Genomic DNA, 19,000 nt, shown 5'->3' on the forward strand with positions numbered 1-19,000 from the left:
GAATTAATGTCCACATTCAAGGGCATTCATTTGTCAGTTAAGGTAACATTAAACCGTGCAGACCCTCCATTAAAAACCACTAATATACCATAATCCATTAATGTGTCCATTCATTTATGAAGTTACCAGCTGCTGCACATCTGGAGCGTAGGACTCAAACAGAGAAAGATCAAATCAGTCAAATGTTGGTTTTGGCAGCAGGAGATTAATCTAATAACACCTTCATTTTACAATGAAGGGAACTGATGCCCATGGCGTCAGAATCTTGTCGTGGCCGTTTTAACCATAGACGTACGCGTCGGCTTGTTGCTAGGATACGTCGCCGTCACCGCCATGTTGGACCGGAAAAGGCTGGCCCGTAAACAGATCCAAGTCAACACGGAGCTGCGGTTTATCTGGTTAAAAAGCACCTTGACGTTTGCGTTTCTCAACCAATTTCAATGAGTCCTTTTTATAGTCGAGCGGTAATGATCTACGTGGAGCACAAGACAGAAGTTCGGTCTCCGCTTACTTTCCATGGAGAGGAGTGTGTGTCAACGTTAGGCTTAAATGAACAGTGGTGGAACATAATTCCCTGTCATTAGGAAATATAGAAACTCACATCTGTCAAGCACAGATTCGGCTAATTTGCTTTGGTTAACACTCGTGGAGACGTCCGTATATATTATGTAAATCAAAATTATGCACATGAAATGTGCAAAAAAAGTTTTTTGTACTTTGTGGGAAGGTCTGCAGTAGTAAATTCCGTCCATGGCCCCACCATCTTAGCTTCTCGTGTGTTCCTGGTCAGAACGAACCTCCTTCACTCTGAGGTGCTGAAAAAATCGAAACACTGCAACTTAAATCACGAAAAATTGACCGTCATTGAGAAAAAGGGAACAAAATCGGCAAATAGAAACAAAATAATGAGACGGTGTCGGTCAGTGTCGGTCACAGTATGAGTCTGTTGTGTTGTTTAATGTTTATGCTGCTTTTCATCCCACATGTTTGAGAGGAAAAGAAAAGCCCTTCGCTTTTTGAGCAGGTCAGAATGTCTAAACAATCGTCAATATCCTATCGATAACTGACTCTTGCAATAGTCGGAGTGTAATTGCACAATATACACAACATTATGAAATGATGCTGTGTATAAATCAGAAAATGTCACATTAACTGTTTAGGAATTACAAACAGTTTTATACATGGTCCCTCATTTTCAGAGGCTCAAAAGTAACAGGACAAACCAACACAATTATAAATATATGGATTATTTTTAATACTTGGATGAAAATCCGTTGCAGTCAATGACTGGCTGCAGTCTGGAACCCATGGGAGTCACCAAGTGCTGAGTTTCATCCGTTCAGATGCTTTGTCAGGCCTTTACTGCAGCCGCCCTTTCCACCCTCAGTTTTGTCTTCAGGAAGTGAAAAACGAGCTCAGTTGGGTTGAGGTCAGGTGACTGACTCGGCCATCGAAGAATAATCCGCTTCTTGGCCTTGAGAAGCTCTTGCGTGGCGTTCGCAGTATGTTGGGGGTCGTCATCCGTCCTCTCAGTGTTGCCAAGGGAAGAATTCTGCGATCTCCCACTTCGGTTGTGTTCCGTGGTCTTCGGGCGTCTTGGTGTTGCTGAACTCACCAGTAACAAACTGTTGATTCGGCCACTAACAAAGTTTCTGCTCTGTCTGATGGGTTTGTTTCAGATCCATCATGGTGGTGTACAGAGGCAGAATTACAAAAATTGTGTCACTGTCCCAATACATATGGACCCAAACGTGTGTACGTGTGTGTGTGTGTGTGTGTATTTTCACTGCTATAAAAATATAGAAAATAGACTGACTGCCATAGTGTCTCACTATCTTATTTCATTTTACTCACTAGTTTCTATATTTCCTAATGACAGGGAATTATGTTCCACCACTGTTCATTTAAGCCTAACGTTGACATGGAAAGTAAGCGGAGACCGAACTTCTGTCTTGTGCTCCACGTAGATCATTACCGCCGTAAACGCTGATGTGTTTGTGTGTCACGAGTATAATCCGATACAGGAAGTAGAAGTTAGTGACAGGAAGTGGGTTTGGTCTAATGGTTTCTCGTTCTCTGTCTCGAACAAAACAAATTATCGCCTGTAAGAATGTCTCATTATCAGTGTTTACATGCTGTTACATGTGTTGTACGTGTGTGTTTCATCAAGGCTACACACTCATGTCCTCTCTGTTTTGCCATATAAGGGCGCACACACACACACACTCTTCATTTAAGCTGCAATAAAAATGTGACGAAGAGAGACACCACTTCCTCTTATCCTGCTCGCCCCGACTTCCTTCGACTTGACTCAGAAAACAAGAGTTCACCATTACTGAGGAGGCGCGTGTGTGTGTGTGTGTGTGTGTGTTTCCATATTAACGCCCTGACACTCAGCTCTTCCTCTGCTCCTCCATAAAGGGCAGTTGAAGTGTTCAATGCGTGAAGGTGATACCGACCAACCGGCGGCCATGTTGGAGGCCTTCTTCATCTCTGTGATCAGCCTCAAACTTTCCTCTCAACTCGGACACAAACGGAGCAGCCAGACGGTTCCTCTCAGGGTCCTGAGTCAGACCTGAACTCACAGACATGAAACATGTTGATGTGATTCGGTGGGACGTCCACTACCTGTAGATATCATGATGTCTGAGGTCGCTCCAGAAATCCACTTAGAAACCAGAAGAAAAAGAGGCTGCAGAACTTCATTCAGAATCTTCATGTTTTTAAGTTTCCTTCAGTATCACAGTGACCCAGTGACGGTTGTCTGTACGTCCACGGCTACGCTGAGAACAGGAGCTGGTCACAGCCGATTCAGTGTTCTTAATTTTCCAAAATATAAATAATAATGTAACATTATCCAGCAGACTTTGTTGAAAAACAAATCGTTTAATTACACTGATATTTAAGCGTTTTGCATTGTATTTTATAACCTAGTCATCTGTTTTTTTTATTTACAATCTTATCTTGAAAAGGAACAACGGGTGTCAGATAAATACAGTGCAGTAAAAAGTACAGGATGACAAGTAGCAGAAAATGGAAATACTCAAGTAAAGTACAAGTACCTCAAAGCTGTACATAACTACAGTACTTGCATATATGTAAAAAGGAGCAGGTCTGAAAGTGGTCTACAGTTTGTTCGGTTTTCAGAAAGAACTGGGACAAAGTGTGAATAAGGCTCGGTTTGAGTTTTCTACTTCCTGTTATCAAAGACAGGGACAGAAAAAGAGGGTGTGTGGGTGATGTTTACGCAGATGTGTGTGTGTACTTGTACTTCTATCTTTGTGAGGACCAGTTATAATCATAATGTGAGGACATTTTGTCCAGTCCTCACACCTTCAAAGGGCTGTTTCAGGATTCAGACCTGGTTTTAGGGTTGGGGTTAGAATCAGGTTGGGGTTAGGGCCTGGGTAAGGGGCTAGGGAATGCATTACGTCAATGAGTGTCCTCACAAAGATAGAAGTACAAATATAAAAGTGTGTGTGTATGTGTGCGACAGTGAGTGAGTGTGTGTGTGTTTTCCCCAGGGCTTTGAATGTTGCAGAAGGTGGCTTGTAGAAACTCGTCAGTCTGAACCGCCACATCTTTTCTTTCTCTCTCTCTCTCTCTCTCTCTCTCTCTCTCACACACACACACACACACACACACACACACACTCACACACACCAGAGCAGACTAAAGTTCCTGCGTGTTTTAAATTCTTCAGAAACCTTCCCCCGGGGTCCCGGCCCTGCCCAGCTCCGTCCAGACTGACCAGGTTTTACAGGTGTACAGTAGAGACATTGAACAGACATAGAACAACCAGAACACACGCATTCTTGATTTATGTCAGTTGTGAGGACACTCATCGACATGATGCATTCCCTAGCCCCTTACCCCGAAGTTAACAAGACCCTGGTTCTGAGCCCCGAAACCAGGTCTGGACCCTCAGACGAGCCCTTTGAAGGTGTGACGACAGGACAAAATGTCTTCACAACAATGGTTTCAAACCAAAGTATGTCCGCAGTAGTAGCAGTAGCAGTAGCAGTAGTAGTAGTAGTAGTAGTAGTAGTAGCAGTAGCAGTAGCAGCAGTAGTAGTAGAGGTAGCAGTAGCAGTAGTAGTAGCCAGTAGTAGTAGCAGTAGCAGTAGTAGCAGTAGTAGTAGTGATATGATAACAGTAGTAGTAACAGTAGCAGTAATGTAATGGTAGCAATGTGATAACAAGCAGTAGTAGTAGTAATGTGATAGCAGCAGTAGTAGTAGTAGCGGTAGCAGTAGTGATAATAGTAGTAGCAGTAGTAGTAATGGTGGCAGTAGTAGTGTGATAGTAGTAGCAGTAGCAGCAGTAGTAGTAGCAGTAGTAGTAGCGGTGGCAATAGCAGCAGTAGTAATGTAGTAGTAACAGTAGCAGCAGTAGTAGTAGCAGTAGCAGTAGCAACAGTAGTAGTAATGATGATAGTAGCAGTAGCAGTAGCAATGGTAATGTAGTAGTAGTAGTAGTAACAGTAGCAGTAGCTTGGCAATGGTAGTGATAGTAGTAGTAGCAGTAACAATGATAAATGTGATAGTAGTAACAGTAGCAATGTAGCAGTAACAATCAGTAGCAGTAACAGTAGTGATAGCGTTAGCAGTAGTAGCAGTAGCAGTAGTAGTAGTAGTAGCAGTAACAGTAGCGGTAGCAATGTAATGTAGCAGTAGTAGTAGTGATAGCAGTAACAGTAACAATGTTAGTAGTGGTGGTAACAGTGTAATGATAATGTAGTGGTAGTGGTAGTAACAGTAGCAGTAGTAATAGTTGTATGATAGTAGTAGTAGTAGTAATGTGATAACAATGTGATGTACAGTAGTAGCAATGTGATAATAATGTGATAGCATGATAGTAGCAGTAGTAGTAGTAGTAGCGGTAGCAGGAGCAGTAACAGTAACAGTAGTAGCAGTAGTAGTAGTAGTAGTAGCGGTAGCAGGAGCAGTAACAGTAACAGTAGTAGTAGTAGTAGCAGTAGTAGTAGTAGTAGCAGTAGCAGTAGTGGTAGCAGTAGTAGTCGCAGTAGCAGTAGCAGTAGCAGTAGTAGTAGTAGTAGTAGTAGCAGTAGCAGTAGCAGCAGTAGTAGTAGTAGTAGTAGTAGCGGTAGTAGTAGCAGTACTACTACTACTGCTACTGCTACTGCCTTTACCATTTGTATGCGTGCTAGTATTTGAACTCCTGAGTACGTCTCTCTTTCTGCCCTGACATCTTGAAGGATCAGTCTGCTCCTGCTGCTGTGAACACTGACACTTGGGATTCATAACCTTTAAAGGCTGAACACATGATGAATGAATGAAAGCAGCCACCTGAGTCGCTCACGAACACTTATCCATTCATTCATGCTGGACGTGTTCGCAGTAGGAGTACACAGGTACACGGTGGCGGCACGGTGAAGTGTTTCTACTCACCTCCGTGAATCGTGCAGCAGCGAGTTGGGGCAACCAAGTTTTAACATGTTGCTCCGACTCTATCTCAGTCCTGACATCTGCAGGTCTAAACTAGCTGAGGTATTTCAGTGCGTGTGTGTGTGTGTGTGTGTGTGTGTGCCTGTGTGCGTGCGTGTGTGTTTGTATGTATGTGCGCGCGCACTGGGGAATGCAGCATGTAGCAGCAGAACAGAAATAAGACTCATCCATCAGACAAGAGCATCTTCATAAAAACACACCTGAATGAATTGGCCGTTAACTTTACCCTTCAACGATACGGATTTTAATTATTGTCATTTTAAGAGCTGCCATTTTGATGCTTATCAGTGCTGAACTGCAAGCCCCAGAATGCATTGCAGGCACAGCGCACCCACGGGTGGATGACTGAGCGGGCCTCGCTGCTCAGAGACAAAACAACTACAAAGATGTGCAAATCGACCACAAGAACCGGAATAACGACAGAGAGAAGCTACGGAGCACGAAGAAGACGCCAAACGGCTCGGACTTCGTTAGTCTGGGGTGCCGGGGGCCATTTCACGCGTCTCTACCCCGGTGCCCGTTGTCTCGGTGCTCAGGCGGAAGTGGTTTGTGTGTGGAAACCAAGCAGCTTCCTGCTCGCGGTCCTACAGTCGGTCTCAACTCGTGCTCTCTCCTGTACCTGCCCGTTTGCAGGCCGCACGTAGACAAACCCCGACGGGCTCCTCGGTCGTTCAGCCCCGTCCACACTGGATTTATTTCTGAGGTTAGGAGGTTAGGTGACCCGCCGACCCGCCGACCCAACCGACTCTTCGTTAAGCCCCTCCCCCGAGCAGCCATCATCCAATCGCAGCTCAGCGACGACGCTCAGCGATTGTGTTTCTCCACATGCGGAAGTGGTTTACAATGTCGGGCCGCCGGCTCTAGCAGTTAACGGTTCCCGAACGTTTCCTCGGCGCCAAACTACCTGACACGATGTCATATAAGTTGTCAGTTTGTCTGCATTTTGTCGAAGCAGATGATCGAGACGTCGAGTGTAAACTTTGCCACCAGCAGTTTCCCCATCAGAGCTCAACAACCAACATGGCAGACCATCTTAAAACGGTCGTCTGCTTCGTCTGCGTTAGGAGGCTCCGTCACAGTTCCGTTTGACGCTTGAGGCTTTGAGTGAATATCCCCAGTGGCTCTTGTTCTCGGATCACTGGGTGAAATAGTTCGACTTTCCGGAAATCCCACCAACACGGGCAGGTGGACGCCGCTCGGCTCTGCGTCTGTCGTCGTCGTTTCAGTAGAAGACAATCGGGTTAAATCGGCCGCCGGGGAGAGCGCACTCGGGGCTCGGTGGCGGCCGAGTTCATCTACAGGTAACGCGCAGGTTGTTTCTCCCTGCGACCGATCGACCGATGGAAGAGCAGCCACGATTCCTTCGCTTGACCACAGACCTAGAACGTGGATCTCTGCGTAAAGAAAGCACATTTAGCCTCCCCGCTGCTTCACTTGATTTTAATGCCTAATCAGTCCTAACAAGGGTAGAAGCACAAACATTTGTGTGTGTGTGTGTGTGCTGAACTACATCTACATCACTTCACATTCGAGTTTACTGCACACACTTCCTTGTTTTTTTACTTCCCAGGTGAGACAGAGAGAGAGAGAGAGACACTGGGTGACAGTGAGAGAGGCAGGAAGCTGCCTGCAGGCTGGGAGTGGTCGGACGTATAAAAGACGACTCTCTTCCTTCTTTCTGCATTAGACCGCTCTCTTCCCCTCCTTCCTTACACCTGAGACTCTGAGACTCTACCTACACAGGTAAGCGGATGTTGTCCTACGCACACACACTGAGAGAGAGACGATCTCTCTGAATTATCGAGTATCGATTGGGTGATTAATCAGGCTCTTTCCTGGATTCATCTGACGCTGATTCAGACACATTTAGTGGTTGTCAGGCAGCGAGTGGGCGTGTATATGTGTTACTGATCTGTGTGTGTGTGTGTTGGTTATTGATCAGGATGTCGTGGAACGCATACGTCGATTCCCTGAAGATGCCTGACGAAAAAGGGATTGTCGCCGTCGAGGAGGCAGCACTCTGCGGGATACTACCTGGGAAAGAGGGTGTGTGGGCCAGCTCGGAGGGACTAGCCAGCATCACAGTAAATACACACACACACACACCAGACTTTCCAGCAAGACAAACTCCTCAAAAACTTTACTTTCCAGACTCAGAAATACAAAGAAATCACCCTCAACCTTCGCATATTTGCTGCCTGTGGTATATTTGTCAGCGCTCAGGTTTTACATCGCATGCAAAAGTCAGTCCCCAGGAAGAACTTTTCTTCAAAGATCCAGTCAGCAGAGTGAGACACTTCCACTTCCTCCTTCAAAAATCGTGGGTCCGGTGCATGTGATTGTTCAGTTGAGGGATTACCTCTTGCTCCCGAAAAACCGATTTACACATTTAAAACTGTATCGTCGTTACGCTTAAAACAACTTGTATTTGATTTTCTCATTTTTCATTTTGGGGACACGCTTTTCAGCTGAACAGCACTGGCTTTTTTTTTCTTCTAAATCCCCCCTAAAGTGAGCTGATTTTCCACCCACTTTAGAAAATGGCTTATTGGGTTTTCTGCTGGTTAAAATGAACTTTGTTGTGGCATCCCGCCAGGATTTTTCTTCTCAAATTTAGGGTCTGACTCTCACTTTTAGACACGAGGAAACAAGTCGAAACTTCTCAGCGGATTTTTTGACTTCAGTTAAAACAGGCCGATATGAGAGCAAGGGAACCTGCTGGGAGGACACGCTTTGCATTGTGATAAAGGAGATCTGAACAAAAAGCCCATATTTCATTTTCTAATGTGCTGAGGTGATGCGGGAGCTCGAATTGAGAGTTGCGGTACTTTAGATACAGATTCGCTCCAGAACAAACCCAACCATCTCACATTTTTTGGTTTGAGTGTTAAACCTTCAGTATGAGAGAAGATGCCTCGCTGGGATGGATACCTCTTGTGCTGGGATAACAGCTATGAATTCTGGTTACAAAAACACACGTTTTCCTCGACTTTTATTCATTTTCTACTTTTCGAGGTGATTTCTGGAGCTCAGGTCTGTGCAGCAGGACTGTAACCGTTGTGTTTGAAGTGATGGATACATTTTTTTTCTTTGAGGTTTTGTTGAGCAGCAGCAGTTGCACATCGTTTCTGGCGTTTCTGTGGTTTTGGTGCTGCAGGCTAAGTGTCGCTTTAACTACCTTATAAGGACACGATGTTGAAAAGAGGCAAATACAGGAAGTAGAGGCGATCACTTCTCAATTCTCTCTCTCACACTCGGAGGTGAGGTGGAGAGGCTCAGACACGGTGCTGTCATTATGCAATGCATATAAAGGCATGTGTGAGGCAGGCACACACACATAAGCAGCCTTGTACACACCACCTAAGTTTTAGCAGCTATCTTTCTTAGGACATTGCATTGACTTCCATTCACAGCCTCACCGAGACCCAAACCTTAACCAGGACCTCAGAAATTACAATTTGCTTCAGTAGGACCCTGCTTGGTCCCCATGAGGACTACTGGTCCTGACTAGGTCGGTGTTTATACTAGAGAAAGGTCTCAGTGAGTTTAAACAAAAAGGTGTACACACCTGCAGGGTTTGTTTGTTTTCAACCTTTGACCCTTTGGATGACTGACATATAATAAATTTGCTAACTCCTAACACTAACCTAAACCTGGTCTGAACCAAAACCAGGTTTCAGCTGCTTTCACTGCTACACTTCAACTGAAAATTTCTGCAACTGACACTTCAACCCTCTTTCAGTTTTTGCGTCAGCACTTCAACTGATTTTTACGCCACTGCCTACAATTTGACCGACACTTTAACTGCGGTATCATGGTGTGTCTTGTCTGTGGTATGACCGAAAGAAAAATGCATGAATTGAGGATGACGATTTATTAAATACATCCTTGCGTCGTTTTATGAGAACAGGATGGTCAAACAATGATCTGTATTGATAAATGAAATGAGTCAGTAACAAACATGTACAAACATGAACATGCTGTATACAGTGTAGGGCTGCGACTACTATGATCTTCAGTATCAATTAATAATTCAATTAAAATAGCAAGAAAAGAGTCAAAATTTCCCAGAACCCAATCTGATTTTATCATATGTCTTGTTTTGTCCAACTAACAGTACAAAACCCAAAGATGTTCACTTTACTGTGACTTTAACGATTAATCGCTTATCAAAACAGTTGTTAATATTTTTCCTGTCGACCGACTTATCGATGAATCGACCGATTATTTCAGCGCTGATACGGTATGTTGTGTCCCAGAGTCAGCAGGACTCAGTCAGTCAGCAGACACTGTTGAACGAGACACAGTCAAACCAGCCAAACCAGTTAATTGGAATTCGTGGAGACACTGGAGGAAGCACAGCCTGCCCTGCAGCTACAGAGCTACCCCCCAACATGTGCTGCCCACATGCCCTTCGGCCAGGCACGGTGTTTGAACCGACAGGAGAAGTAAAACACAGACGCTTGTGGAAGCGAAGCTCAAGTTTCATTTGAGACGCAGTATTATCTGGGCCTTGGTTCAAGTGACTTTTTTTTTTCTGCTAGGCTGGTAAAACACGCAGTTGTCCACTTGTCGTTTCTAGTTGGCTAATAAAGCGCGTAATCGTCCACTAATTATTTCAAGTAGGTTTAAAAAAAAGTGCAATTGTCGACTGCTTATGCGTAACATTGGTGGAGTGACCCTCTGATGAAAACCGTGGCTGAAAGAAAACAGTCACAGAGACCATATTTTATTAATAAAATAATCAGCGTCTAAGACACTTTACCATCAACCTTTTTGAAGGTGTCTCCTTACTTCCTCTGTGTGTATTCATTGTTTGTAACATTTACATCTCATTCAAAAAGTGAAGAAATGGTCTGGTGAGTCGTTTTTCTGCTGGGTAGTTCAGGAGGCTCTTTATTTGGCTTCTATCTCAGGCCAGATGTGATGATAACTGTCTGTTTCTCTGCCCGTTTCTCCCTCAGGAAGATGAAATCAAGAAGCTGGCTGGTGATAGGAAGGATTTCGGCCAATGCGGCCCCTGCATTGCGGGGGTAAAGTGCAGGATGATCCGAGATAGCATGGATGATGAAACGTTGCACAGCCTGGACTTAAAGACTGCATCAGACAATGAAGGCAACACCTACAATATATGCGTAGGAAAGAGTGAATCAGGTAAGAACACCCTGCCTGAAAGGCATTAATCAGGGCAAACATTCCCCACATGCTCCATGCATTTTAGTGAGAAGACTCTTGATGGACAACTACGACCTGCAAAGCGACAGTGATGAACAGAGTCAGGTTTCTGCAGCTTGTGTGGTCGTACTGTAGAAAAAGATAAACAGTGAGGAAGCTCATTGCTCGCTTGCGCCAGATGACAATAACCATAAGCTGCTAATCAACTCGCTATGTTTGTTTATTCTTTCACATCTTTTGAGATTTGACACATGATGATTTGAACAATGCAAAAAGGTTCAAATGTAGAAACAATTGTTTGGAAAAAAACGAATTAAATATTCCCTCCCAAGAGTGACGACATATTCATAATGAATAAAAAACACGGTTTCTAGTTTATCCAGTTCAGAAAACCACATGTAAGCCTCTATTCGATAGATGGTACTTATTCATTTCTGTATTAGTTTTGTTAACAAATGTCTTCCTGAAGCTCAGTTCGCAGTGTCTGTTCAGAGGAATATCAGTTAATGAAGAGGACATAGCTCAATGCTAATTTTCAATAATCAATTAAGTACTGAAATGTGTCCAGTGCCCAGTTTTTTCCAAATTGAAACTCATAAAACAGCATGGTCTAACCCGCAGAGGGTGTGTTGTATGAGATAGTAACAATAGCAGAAACCCCGGCAAACACGGTAGCACATTAGCTTGTTAGCAGTTGTGCCAGCTTGGATGCCCTCTCACCTGTAAAAGGTCAAAGTTTCAATTCAGACCTGCAGAAGCAATGACCTTGCCATCAGCATCAGCTGGAAGACAGTGCTAATTAGCTAATGGTACCATTGTCAGCATTGTCAGTGTGAGCACATTAGCACGCTGTTAGCTCAAGAGAGGCTAGCACAGCTACGCTCTCAGTCTGGTTCAATTATATTTCACAAAAATAACAAATTTTCCCCTAAAATAAACACTGTCAATAATATTGGACTAAATAAGATTGATGAGGTTAGTAGAACTGGATGTGTCCCTCTATATAATAACTCTGAAATATTTTCAAACTTTGTTTTAAAACAAAGTTGTATCTAAAATATACATTTTACTATAACGTTATGTAGTAGCGCTTGATGCGGAGTAACTTCCTGTCAATGGCGGAAAGTGACTAAAACTGAAGTACTGCTGTTAAAATGCGAATATGAAGTACTTGTACTTTGTACTTTTCTGTTACTAACAAATCAGTGATCTGTATTGTGCGTGTGCTAATATGCAAGATAAGATGGTGGATATTAAACCTACTAAACATCAACGTGTTAGCGTGTTAGCGTGTTAGCTCAAAGCAATACTGAAGTACAGCCTCACAGAGTTGAGAAAGCGTTGACTCTCCTGTGTCTCTGTCTCCCCAGTTCTTATCATCGCTAAGGGCACCAAAGAGGCCAATGGTGGGCAGATCTCCTCGAAGGTGACCACGATAGTTAAGTACCTGCGAGACAAAAAAATGTAAAACCCGATGGCCACTGACCTCTCCTGTTCTCAACAAACAAGGTGGCTGCCACACCCCACCCCGCTGCTCCCTGCCTATCGACTCCAGAAAACGGCCACTGTTCTGAACCTCTGCAGTTTTTTATTATCTTGAACTTCCAGGTGTATTTTTCTTCCATCAGGGAAAAAATAAAGTGTTTAAAGTTTTAATCATTTAGTGAATGAGTGATGAATGTGAACACATTCACATACATGTAGCAGTTGACTGTGTGTTGAAGTGTGTTCACACCTGAGCTGACTGTACACCTGTGGTGATGTTGTTTAAAGCAGTAAGCCAGTGTTATATTTTTTTGTAGTGGAGATAGACCTGCATCCGATCACAGCTCTTTTCACAGGCCTGAAAAATAAAAAGACCAACATGTTTATTAAAACAGTTAGAGGGTTTCTCTCTCTGTGTGTGTGTGTGTGTGTGTGTATTAAAGTATAAGTAAGCAATTCTGGAGAAAGACTGCAAAACAAATGCACCCCTCCATTCAGAAGCTCCACCCCCCACGTTCATGGACACACATCGCCAAGACAACAACACTAAAAACTGGGCTAGTTGACCCAAAGAGAAACACGGTGGAATCCAGAACTTCTTAGACGGCGTGGAAGTGGATCCTCTTTCTCAGCTGAAGCAAAACAAACCTCATAATGTGAAAAGTCATCAAACAAACGTCATGCACACATGCAAACACAACATTCAAAACAACAACCAAGTAAAACCTAGCAAGAGTTAGTTGTTTAGATTATTTTTACAAAACTACGGTGACAGAAGAGAGCACCGTAGGTTAGTAGCTAAGCTAACTAGAAAGGTAGCATTACCTGGTATAGTATTTAAAATAATGCATCGAAACCTAAATAATCCCACTGTGCTAGTGAACACAGTGAGAGAAAGACGAAACGGAGCCAGCTCACCAGCTGCAGACAGCGAAACCCACCACTGTCCTGCTACTATGGCCGACAACCACCACTAATCTGCTACTGCTACTGCTACTTCTACTGGTACTACTACTACTGCTACTGCTACTACTACTACTACTATTGCTGCTGCTGCCAGTACTACTACTACAACTACTGCTACTACTACTACTACTGCTACTACTGCTGCTAGTACTACTACTACTGCTACTGCTACTACTGCTACTGTTACTACTGCTACTACTACTGCTACTGCTACTACAACTGCTGCTGCTACTGCTACTACTACTACTATTATTACTACTGCTACTGCTACTGTTACCGCTACTGCTGCTACTGCTACTGCTAGTACTACTACTACTGCTACTACTACCGCTACTACTACTTCTACTTCTATTTTTTAGGTCTTTGTGGTTATAAAGTCCTTCACACGCTGAAGACAGAGCAAACAAGACAGCAAGAAATGTAACTAACATTATCTAGGTTCTAAGTTGGCAAACTGGCTGCTGTGAAGCTAAACATTCAGAGAAAGACGAAACGGAGCCAGCTCACCAGCTGCAGACAGCGAAACCCACCACTGTCCTGCTACTATGGCCGACAACCACCACTAATCTGCTACTGCTACTGCTACTTCTACTGGTACTACTACTACTGCTACTGCTACTACTACTACTACTATTGCTGCTACTGCTACTGCTACTACTACTATTACTGCTACTACCTGCACCACTGTCCTGCTACTATGGCCGACAACCACCACTAATCTGCTACTGCTACTGCTACTTCTACTGGTACTACTACTACTGCTACTGCTACTACTACTACTACTACTACTGCTACTGCTACTACTAGTGTGTAGTGTGTTTAAAGTTTTAATCATTTAGTGAATGAGTGATGAATGTGAACACATTCACATACATGTAGCAGTTGACTGTGTGTTGAAGTGTGTTCACACCTGAGCTGACTGTACACCTGTGGTGATGTTGTTTAAAGCAGTAAGCCAGTGTTATATTTTTTTGTAGTGGAGATAGACCTGCATCCGATCACAGCTCTTTTCACAGGCCTGAAAAATAAAAAGACCAACATGTTTATTAAAACAGTTAGAGGGTTTCTCTCTCTGTGTGTGTGTGTGTGTGTGTGTGTGTGTGTGTGTGTGTATTAAAGTATAAGTAAGCAATTCTGGAGAAAGACTGCAAAACAAATGCACCCCTCCATTCAGAAGCTCCACCCCCCACGTTCATGGACACACATCGCCAAGACAACAACACTAAAAACTGGGCTAGTTGACCCAAAGAGAAACACGGTGGAATCCAGAACTTCTTAGACGGCGTGGAAGTGGATCCTCTTTCTCAGCTGAAGCAAAACAAACCTCATAATGTGAAAAGTCATCAAACAAACGTCATGCACACATGCAAACACAACATTCAAAACAACAACCAAGTAAAACCTAGCAAGAGTTAGTTGTTTAGATTATTTTTACAAAACTACGGTGACAGAAGAGAGCACCGTAGGTTAGTAGCTAAGCTAACTAGAAAGGTAGCATTACCTGGTATAGTATTTAAAATAATGCATCGAAACCTAAATAATCCCACTGTGCTAGTGAACACAGTGAGAGAAAGACAAACCAGCCAGTTTCACCAGCTGCAGACAGCGAAACCCACCACTGTCCTGCTACTATGGCGACAACCACCACTAATCTGCTACTGCTACTGCTACTTCTACTGGTACTACTACTACTACTACTACTACTACTATTGCTGCTGCTGCCAGTACTACTACTACAACTACTGCTACTACTACTACTACTGCTACTACTGCTGCTGATACTGCTACTACTACTACTGCTACTACTACTACTGTTACTGCTACTACTACTACTGTTACTGCTACTGCTACTGCTACTGCTGCTACTGCTACTACTACTGCTACTACTACTACTACTGCTACTACTGCTACTGTTACTGCTGCTACTGCTACTGCTAGTACTACTACTACTGCTACTACTACCGCTTACTACTACTTCTATTTTTAGGTCTTTGTGGTTATAAAGTCCTTCACACGCTGAAGACAGAGCAAACAAGACAGCAAGAAATGTAACTAACATTATCTAGGTTCTAAGTTGGCAAACTGGCTGCTGTGAAGCTAAACATTCAGAGAAAGACGAAACGGAGCCAGCTCACCAGCTGCAGACAGCGAAACCCACCACTGTCCTGCTACTATGGCCGACAACCACCACTAATCTGCTACTGCTACTGCTACTTCTACTGGTACTACTACTACTGCTACTGCTACTACTACTACTACTATTGCTGCTACTGCTACTGCTACTGCTATTACTGCTACTACACTGCACTGTCCTGCTACTATGGCCGACAACCACCACTAATCTGCTACTGCTACTGCTACTTCTACTGGTACTACTACTACTGCTACTGCTACTACTACTACTACTACTACTGCTACTGCTACTACTAGTGTGTAGTGTGTTTAAAGTTTTAATCATTTAGTGAATGAGTGATGAATGTGAACACATTCACATACATGTAGCAGTTGACTGTGTGTTGAAGTGTGTTCACACCTGAGCTGACTGTACACCTGTGGTGATGTTGTTTAAAGCAGTAAGACAGTGTTATATTTTTTGTAGTGGAGATAGACCTGCATCCGATCACAGCTCTTTTCACAGGCCTGAAAAATAAAAGACCAACATGTTTATTAAAACAGTTAGAGGGTTTCTCTCTCTGTGTGTGTGTGTGTGTGTGTGTGTGTGTGTGTATTAAAGTATAAGTAAGCAATTCTGGAGAAAGACTGCAAAACAAATGCACCCCTCCATTCAGAAGCTCCACCCCCCACGTTCATGGACACACATCGCCAAGACAACAACACTAAAAACTGGGCTAGTTGACCCAAAGAGAAACACGGTGGAATCCAGAACTTCTTAGACGGCGTGGAAGTGGATCCTCTTTCTCAGCTGAAGCAAAACAAACCTCATAATGTGAAAAGTCATCAAACAAACGTCATGCACACATGCAAACACAACATTCAAAACAACAACCAAGTAAAACCTAGCAAGAGTTAGTTGTTTAGATTATTTTTACAAAACTACGGTGACAGAAGAGAGCACCGTAGGTTAGTAGCTTAACTAACTAGAAAGGTAGCATTACCTGGTATAGTATTTAAAATAATGCATCGAAACCTAAATAATCCCACTGTGCTAGTGAACACAGTGAGAGAAAGACGAAACGGAGCCAGCTCACCAGCTGCAGACAGCGAAACCCACCACTGTCCTGCTACTATGGCCGACAACCACCACTAATCTGCTACTGCTACTGCTACTTCTACTGGTACTACTACTACTGCTACTGCTACTACTACTACTATTGCTGCTGCCAGTACTACTACTACAACTACTGCTACTACTACTACTACTGCTGCTACTACTATTACTACTACTGCTACTACTGCTACTGTTACTGTTACTACTACTGTTACTACTGCTAATTTAACTACTACTAATAATACTACTACTACTGCTACTACTACTACTGCTAATGCTACTGTTACTATTTACTGCTGCTACTGCTACTGCTAGTACTACTACTACTGCTACTACTACCGCTACTACTACTTCTACTTCTATTTTTTAGGTCTTTGTGGTTATAAAGTCCTTCACACGCTGAAGACAGAGCAAACAAGACAGCAAGAAATGTAACTAACATTATCTAGGTTCTAAGTTGGCAAACTGGCTGCTGTGAAGCTAAACATTCAGAGAAAGGCAAACGGAGCCAGCTCACCAGCTGCAGACAGCGAAAACCCACCACTGTCCTGCTACTATGGCCGACAACCACCACTAATCTGCTACTGCTACTTCTACTGGTACTACTACTACTGCTACTGCTACTACTACTACTATTGCTGCTACTGCTACTGCTACTGCTACTACTATTACTGCTACTACCTGCACCACTGTCCTGCTACTATGGCCGACAACCACCACTAATCTGCTACTGCTACTGCTACTTCTACTGGTACTACTACTACTGCTACTGCTACTACTACTACTACTACTGCTACTGCTACTACTAGTGTGTAGTGTGTTTAAAGTTTTAATCATTTAGTGAATGAGTGATGAATGTGAACACATTCACATACATGTAGCAGTTGACTGTGTGTTGAAGTGTGTTCACACCTGAGCTGACTGTACACCTGTGGTGATGTTGTTTAAAGCAGTAAGCCAGTGTTATATTTTTTTGTAGTGGAGATAGACCTGCATCCGATCACAGCTCTTTTCACAGGCCTGAAAAATAAAAAGACCAACATGTTTATTAAAACAGTTAGAGGGTTTCTCTCTCTGTGTGTGTGTGTGTGTGTGTGTGTGTGTGTGTGTGTGTATTAAAGTATAAGTAAGCAATTCTGGAGAAAGACTGCAAAACAAATGCACCCCTCCATTCAGAAGCTCCACCCCCCACGTTCATGGACACACATCGCCAAGACAACAACACTAAAAACTGGGCTAGTTGACCCAAAGAGAAACACGGTGGAATCCAGAACTTCTTAGACGGCGTGGAAGTGGATCCTCTTTCTCAGCTGAAGCAAAACAAACCTCATAATGTGAAAAGTCATCAAACAAACGTCATGCACACATGCAAACACAACATTCAAAACAACAACCAAGTAAAACCTAGCAAGAGTTAGTTGTTTAGATTATTTTTACAAAACTACGGTGACAGAAGAGAGCACCGTAGGTTAGTAGCTAAGCTAACTAGAAAGGTAGCATTACCTGGTATAGTATTTAAAATAATGCATCGAAACCTAAATAATCCCACTGTGCTAGTGAACACAGTGAGAGAAAGACGAAACGGAGCCAGCTCACCAGCTGCAGACAGCGAAACCCACCACTGTCCTGCTACTATGGCCGACAACCACCACTAATCTGCTACTGCTACTTCTACTGGTACTACTACTACTGCTACTGCTACTACTACTACTATTGCTGCTGCTGCCAGTACTACTACTACAACTACTGCTACTACTACTACTACTGCTACTACTGCTGCTAGTACTACTACTACTGCTACTGCTACTACTGCTACTGTTACTGCTACTACTACTACTGCTACTGTTACTGCTACTACAACTGCTACTGCTGCTACTGCTACTACTACTGCTACTACTACTACTACTGCTACTGCTACTGCTACTGTTACCGCTACTGCTGCTACTGCTACTGCTAGTACTACTACTACTGCTACTACTACCGCTACTACTACTTCTACTTCTATTTTTTAGGTCTTTGTGGTTATAAAGTCCTTCACACGCTGAAGACAGAGCAAACAAGACAGCAAGAAATGTAACTAACATTATCTAGGTTCTAAGTTGGCAAACTGGCTGCTGTGAAGCTAAACATTCAGAGAAAGACGAAACGGAGCCAGCTCACCAGCTGCAGACAGCGAAACCCACCACTGTCCTGCTACTATGGCCGACAACCACCACTAATCTGCTACTGCTACTGCTACTTCTACTGGTACTACTACTACTGCTACTGCTACTACTACTACTACTATTGCTGCTACTGCTACTGCTACTGCTACTACTATTACTGCTACTACCTGCACCACTGTCCTGCTACTATGGCCGACAACCACCACTAATCTGCTACTGCTACTGCTACTTCTACTGGTACTACTACTACTGCTACTGCTACTACTACTACTACTACTACTGCTACTGCTACTACTAGTGTGTAGTGTGTTTAAAGTTTTAATCATTTAGTGAATGAGTGATGAATGTGAACACATTCACATACATGTAGCAGTTGACTGTGTGTTGAAGTGTGTTCACACCTGAGCTGACTGTACACCTGTGGTGATGTTGTTTAAAGCAGTAAGCCAGTGTTATATTTTTTTGTAGTGGAGATAGACCTGCATCCGATCACAGCTCTTTTCACAGGCCTG

General features: G+C 43.4%; 1 protein-coding gene across 3 annotated transcripts; it reads left to right on the top strand.

The window, feature by feature from the left end:
• The first annotated feature begins 5,434 nt into the window (after nt 1-5,434).
• Nucleotides 5,435-12,522, top strand: LOC120787086 (profilin-2-like). Of its 3 annotated transcripts, none has more exons than XM_040122826.1 (5): nt 5,435-5,510; nt 7,039-7,211; nt 7,411-7,552; nt 10,433-10,622; nt 12,014-12,522. In XM_040122826.1, the coding sequence occupies exons 3-5, from the start codon at nt 7,412-7,414 to the stop codon at nt 12,109-12,111; spliced, it is 429 nt and encodes a 142-aa protein (XP_039978760.1). In that variant the 5' UTR covers nt 5,435-5,510; nt 7,039-7,211; nt 7,411; the 3' UTR covers nt 12,112-12,522. The 3 variants fall into 3 exon arrangements, with proteins under 3 accessions (XP_039978760.1, XP_039978758.1, XP_039978759.1); XM_040122824.1 differs by lacking the exon at nt 5,435-5,510 and adding an exon at nt 6,040-6,171; XM_040122825.1 differs by lacking the exon at nt 5,435-5,510 and adding an exon at nt 6,645-6,769.
• Nucleotides 12,523-19,000: the final 6,478 nt, after the last annotated feature.

Source organism: Xiphias gladius, unplaced genomic scaffold, assembly GCF_016859285.1.
Source record: "Xiphias gladius isolate SHS-SW01 ecotype Sanya breed wild unplaced genomic scaffold, ASM1685928v1 HiC_scaffold_1106, whole genome shotgun sequence".
Taxonomy (NCBI): Eukaryota; Metazoa; Chordata; class Actinopteri; order Istiophoriformes; family Xiphiidae; genus Xiphias; species Xiphias gladius.